The following is an 11,737-nucleotide window of genomic DNA, read 5'->3' as shown; positions in this document are numbered from 1 at the left end:
ATGAAAAACGGGGTATCAGAGGGGGGTCAGGTGCCTGTGGTTGGGCTGTGTCCGCTGTGGGTGACTGGGTATAACTCAGTCGCAGTAATTGTGTTTTGTAACCGGGAGGTCGTGAGTTCGAGCCCCGCTCGTTTCATGGCTGCGTCAAACCTGAGACGTAAATGTAGGTAGTGATTGCTCCTTCGCCAAACTCTCGGCAATCACAGGTCTTCGGATTTGACGTTCAAAACAGAGCTCCCTGGTGTCGCTGCCAGCGTTGGCACGTTAAAGAACCCTCACAGCTACTGCCGTAAGCGCTAAACATAGTAACTTCACCTACAACTAAAAACGTCTCAATATGAGTGAAAAATATCAAAAGGACGTGAAACCAACAACCAGTCAGTGATGACATGACATGTACTATATCCGTTAAATTTCTCGTTCAACAGGACACCAAAATGCTTTATGTTAATGTTTTCCGGTCCTGTAATGGAGGAAATTGAAATAATTTTTTTTACAGCTCTGATAGTATGTCACCGAATCTGATCGAGCTCACTGAAGCTTTAAATACTTAGTGACAAACAATCCGCAAAGGAAGAGGTAGATACGATCTTAACCAAGAGTACATTCAAGATTTCATCTCTGAAAGCCTACTGAACAAGATTGATGGTCTTACTATAGAAACTGAATAGCTTAAAACACAGATCGATGACTTGAACAATTATCTAGAAGAACTTGCTTAAAGTTTGCGGTTAGAGCAAAAATTGTATTGCATATTGGTACCTGTAAATTCCTCTCCACTGTTCTGTAAGGGACAACATTTTTAATTTATTTTTTGTCTACAAATGAAGGAACATGTATTGATCTTTCACTGACTATATATAACAATGTTACAAGATTTGAAAATGTGTTAGCTAAAACGCCAAGATGTATAATACTTATTTCCCCGTAGAGGCTTAAAATTACTCCGAATTATCCTAAGCAACATATACATGCAAGTGTAAGGTGATGTAATTAAACAAATAAAATGAGTCTATTTCTACAGTTTAATTCATGTTGTTAGTATTCAGTTCAGACAATATAAAAGAAGTAAACAGACAAGGTTTACATCAACTTTTAAAGAATGTATTGACAAGTATATACCTCCTAAGGTACTAAAATAATAATAATGATGATGATTGGTTTTATATAGCGCTTTTTTCAGCTGTTCAAAGCGCTTTACAATACATTATTACCCCGGCAGACCTTATATCAATCTAGAACTTTCTCACCTTCCTGAGAAGCATACAGTGCAAGCTGTCGTTACAGGCGCTAGAGCACTAACATTCTAACAATATCTTCCACTGTCTGCAGCCAGGTACCCCTTTTACACTTGGGTGGAGTGAGGAAATTCATGTAAAGTGCCTTTCTCAAGGACACAATGTCGGTCCTGCCGCGGCCAGGACTCGAACCCAGTACGTTTCGGTCGAGAGTCTGACGGCCTAACCACTAGGCCACCGACTAAAGGTTCGTCTCTCTGATCAACCTTTTGTTAGTGTTTTAATACCCATAGATAGAAGTGTGCAATCCACAGCATTCATTATAAAACTAAGAAAAGTAAATATCCCCTACATTGGTCAAAACATTATAATGAAGTTCTGTAAAAGCTTTCTTGTTACAGAAATCTACAAAAGGCTCCTGAACTCGTGACTCATACATGTAGCTATTTCACTCCCGTTGCTTTCTGTTCTTCTTTCTCTCCTCCTCTCTCCATTCTAATCTTATAATGATATTTAGTGATTGTCATTTCATATCATATAGATGAATTAAATTAAAAATTTCAAAATGCCAAGTATCATATTCCTATACATGTATAACATAAAATGTTTTTACTATCTTGACCTTTGTATGGGTTGGGTATTCAGAGACATTTCTTTTAATTATGTAAGTACGTTGGCTGGTTTTGGACAGGTAGAAGAGATATCTGGGTTTAGGACAGGTGGAAGAATTTTTTTTAAAGCTAGCACTACGTGTACAAACGTATATACACTGCAAATATGTTTTTGGCTTTCTATTCAATAAGTTGAAGTAAAAAAGAAAAGAAAAACAAACAGAAAATGCAGTCCGATTTTACCGGTATGTGAATCCATGAAAAATGCAAACTCTTGAATAGATTCAGAGCTTTTCGTGTTGAAACATACATGTATCTCCATGTCTAGATGGAAATAAAAAAAACTTGTGCAAGGAAAAAGAAAACTGTACAGGAAAGCATCACAATGTAGTCTCTGACAGTGTAAAATATTCGAACGAATTCTGGAAAATAGTCAAAAAGATACGAGCATACCAGTTACCAAATAACAGAAGACAAGTCTCGACATCGCCGTCAGAGTGGACAGTTACCAAATAACAGAAGACAAGTCTCGACATCGCCACCAGAGTGGACAACCAGTTACCAAATAACAGAAGACAAGTCTCGACATCGCCACCAGAGTGGACAACCAGTTACCAAATAACAGAAGACAAGTCTCGACATCGCCACCAGAGTGGACAGTTACCAAATAACAGAAGACAAGTCTCGACATCACCATCAGAGTGGACAGCCAGTTACCAGAAACAGAAGACAAGTCTCGACATCACCACCAGAGTGTACAGCCAAATAACAGAAGGCAAGTCTCGTCGACATCGCCACCAGAGTGTACAGCCAGTTACCAGAAACAGAAGACAAGTCTCGACATCGCCGTCAGAGTGTACAGACTACTTAGTATTTCCAGAAGCTACTAAATCCTGAAACTTTAAAGGGGCATGGACACGGTTGAGCTGAAAATTTTATTTTTCCATATTTATTGTTTACAGTGCTTAACTAACGTATTTCTAATGGTCAACCAAAATTTAAATACCAGTTTTTGAGTTACAAGTGAGATACAGCAATCACAATTCTTTGTTATGTAAACAAGGCTCGTGCCATGCTTTTGTTTAAATATAGATTGTTTGATAGAAAATAGCATGTTTAAAACAAAATGAGATGTGCAAAACACTAGAAAGTATTAAATTGTGTCCAGAATTAATTTGCAAATTGAAAAATCTGCTTTAAACGAACTTTTTCTGGTATATTTAACTCATATGTAAACTATAGCTCATATGTAAACAAAAGCAGTGCCTTGTTTACATAACAATGAATTGTGAGCTATGTATTTTCCATGAACTTAGACAAATGATATTCAAATTTTTTATGAACATTAGAAATACCTTAGCGAAGTCTTTTAAACATTGAAAATAGAAAAATAAAATTTGAAAAATTTCCAGCTCAAATCATGTCCATGGCCCTTTGAACACCAATGATAACAAGTTCAGGAATTCTTATTACGACGTACACAGAACTGTGACAGGTCGGAAACAGAGGATGACAATTAATGATATACTAAACTCTGAAATTACACAAGAAGAGAAAAAAGACACAGTTAAACATGTATACCGAAGGAAGAACAAAAGTCCAGTCATGGATGAATACCAGATGAGTTCTATAAATAATTCTATAATCTCTCCTTACAAAGCACCTAGGATGTCCTATGTAAGCTGTTTAATACTATGTTTGAAACTGGGTATTTCCCAGATCCATGGACTTAAAGTATAATTATACCTCTACTTAAAAAATAAGTCCGTGCTGAACAAAAGATTGACTATGTGGGCTGAAAACCTCCACATGATACCAGGGGAATAGTCTGGATTTAGAGAAGGTTACTCGATCATAGATAAAATATTTACTCTTCAGAGTACTATACAAAAATACATTAGAAAAAAATATAAAGAAGTATATTGTGAATTTATTGATTTCTCCAAAGCCTTTTTAAAAATAGACATAAGCTGTTCTACACCCCTATACAAAGAGGAATACATGGGAGAATGATAAATATTGTAAAATATATATCAAAGTGTACAGAGCTGTATCAAAGTTGGATCTAAAGCGAAAAACTTCTCGTGTGAAACTGGTGTTAGACAAGGATGCATATTAAGTCCATGGCTCTATGTGTATTAGTGAACTCATAACTGTCTTTCATAACACAGGGGAACGGGGCAAATATCAATCTCAAGTGAATTACCTGAGATATCAGCGTTATTTTTCGCGGATAATCTTTTAATATCAAACACTGTGAGAGGCCTACAGACAAAATTGCATATTCTCCAGGAGTTCTCTGTCAATAGGGATCTGACAATAAACATGGAGAAATCAAAGGTTGTTGTTTTAAACAAGGAGGCGCTATAGCGGCAAATGAGCGTTGAACCCTCAATGGAAATCGGCTGGATGCGCAGTCTTACTATATATACCTTGGTGTCCTTTTTTCGTACCGACTTCTGTGGTCCCAGTGTTGCAAGTCTCTCTCACAGCAAGCACGAAAAGCAAGGAATTTAATTAAACTTAGCTTAAAAATAGTGGGTAACCGTGAACCTTCAGTCTGTTTCAAACTCTTTGACAGTGTAGTACTCCCTATCCCTAGTTACAGAGCCAAAATATGGGGTCTAGAGGTCAAGGAAAAAATCGAAGCAGTACACAATGACTTTTGCAAATGAGTATTAGGTGTGGTTGGTTGGTTTTATACTGTTTAACGTCCCTTTCGAGATTTTCTCACTCATATGGAGATACATGTATCACCATTGTCGGTGAAGGGCTGCAAAATTTAGGCCTATGTTATTAGAGAAGGGTGGGCTCTTTATCGTGCCACACCTGCTGTGACCTCGGTTTTTGCAGTTTCATCTTGCCCACACCTAATACCGTTGCGTGAGGAGATGGGTTAGAGTAGGTCCTCAGTACCCCTTGTTTGTCGTAAGAGGCGATTAAATGGGGCGGTCCTTAAGAAAGCAACCAATATTATGGTAAGAAGTGAATGTGGGAGATTGCCTCTACACTAAGTATATGTCTAAGCCAGTGACACACTGGATTAGATTAAGAGATTGGAACCATGGAAACTTCCCCGCCAATGCTTGGAGCAATATCAGTGTGAACAGTGGGCGCTTAACGTCATGTATAAAAATCTGTACTTTATAGATATGGATTTGGCGAAGTGTGGATATATAATGATCCAATTATGTTGATATCTTCCTTCAAATGTTTAAAGAAAGGGTAAGTGATAGTGCTTACCAAACTGGAAGTGATCAAACTCCTAATTCGCCTAAATGTTCATTTTATGTGTTGCTCAAAAAATATTCTGTGGACATTATTTATCTTGCCTTGATTACCATCGCAAACATATCATGTCTTCAATCAGATGTTCTCTTCATATCGTTCTCATTAAAGAAGGTAGGCATATGGATCTAAATAGATCAGAAAGGTTTGTACAACTTTGTAATTGTAAATCTGCTGTGAATGAAATGCATTTTATACTGGAGTGCCCAATATTGTATGACTTGAAGAAAGACTTCCAAACAAACGTTTTCCTTACAACATGTACATTGCAAAATAAAGAAGCGTATATCGGATACTGTATCCAAAGGTGGTTTAATTGTAACGATGTTGGCAAACTTAAAAAACTGGCAATAAGAACAAAAATGTTGTCAATACAAGGACTATTTTAACTTTATATATTGTGGAGTATATTAGTTCACAATGCATATGCTGAAATATATACATGTACATTTATATGTTCACATCACTATTTGTCTATACACTAATGTTTTATGTACCATTAAAATGCCCATTTGTACAATATGCAATGACCATTTACGTATAGTACCAATAGAAATTTCTATCGATCTATTTGACGTGGTATTCTCAAAATGGATTTTTAAAAATTTCATCATGAATGGTTTAAATCCATGATCACGAGTAATAAATTCCACCTGTAAAGGCTTGCAGATTCTCAGAAACAATACTGAAAATGGAGTCTCCAGGGAGGTTAAATTTACGCAACCAACTCACAACCAACTGTATCGACTGACATAGAATCAGAAGAGTCTGAATATGACCCCGACTTTCCACCGACTGACATAGAATCAGAAGAGTTTGAATATGACCCCGACTTTCCACCGACTGACATAGAATCAGAAGAGTTTGAATATGACCCCGACTTTCCACCGACTGACATAGAATCAGAAGAGTTTGAATATGACCCCGACTTTCCACCGACTGATATAGAATCAGAAGAGTTTAAATATGACCCCGACTTTCCACCGACTGACATAGAATCAGAAGAGTTTGAATATGACCCCGACTTTCCACCGACTGACATAGAATCAGAAGAGTTTGAATATGACCCCGACTTTCCACCGACTGATATAGAACTGCAAGTAGAGGGCAGAAGTATTCACTTGAACAAAGCTGTGCTGAAATCTCACTCCCCCGTGTTGCGTGCAATGCTGGAATCGGATTTCAAGGAGAAAGACGCCAACCATCTCGTGCTGGAGGGGAAGAAGTATGAAGATTTCATAGAATTTCTTCAGGCCTTCTACCCTAACACAAGCCACAGTGTTACAGGTAAGTGTATTTTGTTTAATCAAAATTTACATTGATTATATTACATTGACGGTGTGTATTCTGCTAAATATGTGGCTAAGTGCACAATGGTAGTCTTTCGTATTTCGCTTTCCGGATATTTAGGGTCCCAACTTCTATATTATATCGCTTAGTTTTGGTGACGTAATACGATGCTTGGAGCGTGGGTACCATAAACCTTGTTCACTACTCACTATCCTACTTTAAGCTTCAAGGTTGATGGTGCGATTGATAGCCTCGATTTCTTTCTTTCGGTCATAGATCTGATAGCAGTGTAGGCTAGATATAAGTCATTGACTCCGTCATAGGACGCGACATTGGAAGTGATGTTCTCACTCATTATGAGATCTGGTACAACTTTGCCAACAGCTAAATCGTTGCCTAGCAACAAGGAATCGCCTTGAACAGGAAACAGTACGTCGATTACCTATTATAACTGGTCCAGTAATTAAATCTGATTCCAGATTACGCCTAGTTCAACACCTTGTAATAAAACTGATCCACCAGTAGGAGTCTGCTCAGACAAAGGCAACACATTCTCCAACAACAAAGTCTGTGAAGCACCAGTATCTCTCAAAATCTGAAAAGGTTTAACTTCACTTGAGCCGTTGAGTGGGGGAAAAAAATCCTGGGAACAAAAAGGGTTTATAATCCTCCGCAGAATTCAGAAAACTGGACTTTGAACCCTGAACATCAGGAGCGTCGACATGAATGAAAATGTAAATAACAACAATGTTTGTCTTTTCCTTTTAAATTTGATTGCATGGTTTAGTAGCCCAATGGGTTATCATGTCGACTGGTGAATTGCAGATCGCGAATTCGAGACCAGCAGGAGTTTTCAATTTTTTTTCGGACTATTTTCTATACTAATTTTTTTAAAAAACTAAATGAAGTAAATTTGAAAGTTTTTGATTTCGAATTATTATTGTATATATCCACCATTTTCCACATCAAATTTCTCTGGTGTAGCATTCCTCCTTAAGCTCAAAATATTCACTAATCAGATACACTTTTTTCTTACAATAAGTACAAGTAGGAAACGATCCTACACTATTAAACCTTCAGAACCTCCCGACCTTAGATCGGACGTAGTGCCAATGTGGGGTAGAGACTAGGGACTTGAGGGAAGGGAAGACTGAAATTTTAAAGCATTCTTTTTATCTAAGATTGAACTTTTCAATAAACTATTAGTTTGAGATTTTGCCAAAAAGTTCTCCTTATGATAGAGAGCAAGTATCTGAAATAACTGCGGTTTCAAGGGTTCATATCTTCTAAATGTGTTCTCAAATCTTGATAACACACTCCATAAACTCTTCTACTATGATGGATTGACGGAAGTTTCTGAAATTTGTATTAATCCTATTAGATCTCAACCAACAATCAAATAAATTTTCTTTTTCTCTTGCAAATACAATGTATGTTTGATTGTCAAATTAAATGTTTTGTATTTTCTGAACTTTTATCTGTACCCATCCGACACCATCTTCGTTAGCCAAGGATATGACGCTCCACGGTGTGAAATGAGAAACACTGTGCATGGAGCGTCACCCTTGGCTAGCGAAGATCTATCTTTTATCTATTCTCTTTAGAGAAGTTTAAAGGCATAGCCTTCATCGACTTCTCTTCGCAAGCATTCATATTTTGATTCTGGAAAACGTGTAAATGCCGGAGTCGGTGACGGTTTATGCTTCGACCGACGTTTCGACTCAGATGTGCCTGGATTTACGCAATAGACAACTTGTTTTCAAACATTTAGCAGTAATGCACAAAACTGTCACAAGGAAATCAACGCTTACTTGCTTTTAATCCATTTTCAACATGTCCCCTGTCCCGGGTTTACGTTAACTGGTCTTGGGAGCTGTCACAATAGGGGACCAGTTAAGAGAAAGCAGCTGACGTAAACAGAGTTGTGATTTAAACCCAAAGAATATCTTTTATCTAAAAAATGACATCACAATATTTTGCAAGAAGAACTCACCCCCCCCCCCCCAAATTTGTAGTATTAATTATGAGTTATCTATAACTGCAGCGCTTTGAAACTGAAGTCAATTTGACGTTTTAGCCCTTTATAAAAATTTTGTCTGGAAGACAATATATTAAACTGGTACCCCGCTGATTGGAGGCTACAGATGCGAAGTCAACAGGATACCAGTTTAGGCAAATGAGAACAGGGAATTATTCTGTAATTACTATCGTATCCAATGTGTTTGTAAACATTCCGAAGAACTTTTCGTGATTTTCTAATTATGATCGTTTTCGCCACCTTTTCGGAACATGCAAAATTTCACCAATATCTTAGACCCTATTCCTTTAAGATCTAAACTCTCAGCTATGGCCAGCACCGAGTATACATCAGCCGCTATACGCCAATGAAACGAAAGTTAACCATACATGCCGTGACCATTTCAAATTTTCTGCATCTTTCTCAAATAGAGGGAAATATTTGTCAACTGATTTTTTCTTGAAAGTTTTAAACTAACTTGATATTTTTCATATATGGCAAGAAATAAGGACTCCATTTTTAGGCGATACTTTTAATTTGTACCTAAGGTTACATGCTCTATATATCTTTAGTACAAAAGTTACAAAAAGGGTACAATACAAATCGTATATGGAAAATGAATGTAAGAATTACATAAGGTACAGTGGGTACATTCAGTTGAAGTTGGATGCAACTGATTGGTCAAGACGATAAAATGCCCACACCTTCGATTACTGGTTATGACTAGATGGTATCCCTCAAAAGCAGGTGACCCACGAGTTACTTGCCCCTGATCATAGATAGAAAGATAAGTCGTACGCCCAACAATTTTCTTTGCCTTCTTTATCGTAAACACATTTCTTTACGAAATTATTCGACGTACGACTTATCTTTCTATCTATGATCAGGGGCAAGTAACTCGTGGGTCACCTGCTTTTGAGGGATACCATCTAGTCATAACCTTACTTGTACCCCTTGCTATCTGAACAACCAGTTACAATTGATTCTATCATTTCTGCATTGTGTGCAGCATCTTTAATATTTAGATGAATTTAATACCATAATGGGTCAGTTCATCTACATGTAATATTTTTAGCGGCTCCATATAGATATTAAGCTATTAGCCGTGTTTCGAGTTCCTCCGGGACACCCGGGATTTTTCGTATTTAGCCACGCCGGTCACGTGATATGAGCAAAATGTTCCACTGGGGTACTTCCGGTTAATTTTGTTTACACTGGTAACAAAATTGTTTTTGACAAAATATAGATTTTGTGGCACAAACTGTCGCAAATCAGATAAAGGATAGCAAGGGATATATATTTACTTGGGAAGATGTCAAAGTTTACCTTTTCCCAAACCCGGGAAAAGCGTTCACGCAGAGGAAACGATGGCGTCATTTGTGTAGAAAACCACGAGCAGCCGAAATTGAGTGCGATTATTACATTCCGTGAAAGCTGAACCAACAAAGAAACATCATTGTTCTAGCCAGTTTCCTTATATTAACTTTTAGGAAAACCAAGAGGTTTGTACTGACTCTTAAAAATGTAATATAGACTGTGCAAAATCTTGTCAATCTTAAGAATAGGTATACTTGTACCCTCATCCACATCTGAGCAGTGTATGTATTTTACAACGGTGTTCATGTGACATTAAATAGAGAATTTCAATTATGAACTTATGGTTCAGGCTCATAAAAATTACGAAGCAATTTCACAAGGGAGTGAGAGGGGGGGGGGGGGGGGGGGGGGGGGGGGGTATATATATCTGCCAATTAAATGAAATATGAGAACACCAGATAATATATCCCTACGGATCTATACTAGAATTTTCATGATGATTTATTCAAGCTCCATACCGATGGTTCATTCACTGCAAAATTTTGAATTATATCAAAGAACATTGATCTTTTCTCCAACTTTTAATACCAATCAAGCACAGGCAATATGCATCGCTTGGGGTACTCTTTAATAGTAAATTCGAACACAAGTGATGCATATTGCCTGTGCAATCAAGGTACTTTGCATGTACATGTACATCAGATATGTACATTTCCACTCAAACCACTTATATACAAGAATGGAACCAGCTGAACATGAGCCAGGTTATATATTATGTATTTGCTCTCCTACCCCTTTGATTCAGTACTGTGTAAGGAAATATACTATTGAGTATATATATATTTTAAAAAGAATAACAAAGAACAACAATTTTCATTCATATTTCATTCAACATATATATACACAGGTTGATAACAATGGCTGATCTGCATATAATGACTGCTAGTTATTGGCTGGTATGCAGTGAAAGGGAGCTAAAAAGGAGTAAAAAGTTCATATCAGCCAGGTGAGAATTAATTTCTTCTTTTTTGTGTGTTATACATATGTAATTCTTTTCTTTTGCTGCTTCAAATCTTGTGTATTTGAAAATTTCAGTCTAATATTTTGGCAATGTTATAGGTAGTGTGGCTTAAATAAACCAGTGTTAAGGAATATCCAGTAATGGCATGACATCATGAGAGTTTGGCATACCGACATTCAGATGATTAATGATGAAACTGAAGACCTCAAGTGAAAGGCATGGAAAATGATCCTGTTCCCATATACCTGAAAAAGAGGAGGGATGCCACAATATTGATAATAGACTTTTGTCAATTTGAGAAGCAAAGATGTAAAAAAAAAAAAAAAAAAAAAAAAAAAAAAAAAAAAAATAATAATAATAATAATAATGCTGAAATTATAATTCATGTATTTGTTAAAAATACTGTTCACTGTACATACATGTATATTTTTTTAAAACTTATTTTTAAATACATGAAGTAATTCATATTAAAACTGTGAATGTATGAGTTTTCATGATTTTATTTATATTTAAGTCAATTCACCTTTTTCAAACTTTTGATGCATATGACGGATTTCCTCTGCATTGCTATATCTATCAGGCCCAGCACAATCTCTATATTTAGCTATATAGTTTTATAAAGCTATTTCAAACAGCTTCATTAAGCTAGTTTCGACTAAATTTCTTAAGTGCAATGACACATAACAATATACATGTACTTTGAACTAACCACAACACTATTTTAGGTATAGATCATATGTCATTTTAAGAATTTTCATGAAAAGAGAATTCTTTTGTATTGATAACTGTCCACTACCTTGTGTGTGTCGAAGCTTTGATAAGTATATGATGACTTTACAATGTGGAATCTGTAACAACTTAATAATCCTAAACATTTGACAATTTTGAATCAAAATTCTTCCTAATTTACATAGTTTAAGAAGCTTTTTTTGTTTACAGTGTGTTGTTTCAAGTA

At 36.5% G+C, this 11,737-nt stretch overlaps 1 protein-coding gene across 1 annotated transcript; it reads left to right on the top strand.

The window, feature by feature from the left end:
• Window positions 1-11,271, top strand: LOC130053545 (uncharacterized). The gene is made up of 5 exons (XM_056160885.1): window positions 1-68; window positions 2,395-2,624; window positions 5,894-6,424; window positions 10,669-10,767; window positions 10,881-11,271. Exons 1-4 carry the CDS (start codon window positions 1-3, stop codon window positions 10,671-10,673), a joined length of 834 nt encoding a protein of 277 aa, XP_056016860.1. The 3' UTR covers window positions 10,674-10,767; window positions 10,881-11,271.
• The last annotated feature ends 466 nt before the right edge of the window (window positions 11,272-11,737 follow it).

This window comes from Ostrea edulis, chromosome 3, assembly GCF_947568905.1.
Source record: "Ostrea edulis chromosome 3, xbOstEdul1.1, whole genome shotgun sequence".
Taxonomy (NCBI): Eukaryota; Metazoa; Mollusca; class Bivalvia; order Ostreida; family Ostreidae; genus Ostrea; species Ostrea edulis.
The sequence above is the reverse complement of the archived record's forward strand: the minus strand, read 5'-3'. Positions and strand labels throughout refer to the sequence as shown.

Bases quoted from the DNA above. Each gene is read 5' to 3' on its own strand.
- LOC130053545 (XM_056160885.1), top strand. From the start codon at position 1: ATGAAAAACGGGGTATCAGAGGGGGGTCAGGTGCCTGTGGTTGGGCTG. The intron at 69-2,394 runs GTATAACTCAGT...CATCGCCACCAG, and splicing joins TGTCCGCTGTGGGTGACTGG to AGTGGACAACCAGTTACCAA. The intron at 2,625-5,893 runs GCAAGTCTCGTC...CGACTGACATAG, and splicing joins GTACAGCCAAATAACAGAAG to AATCAGAAGAGTCTGAATAT.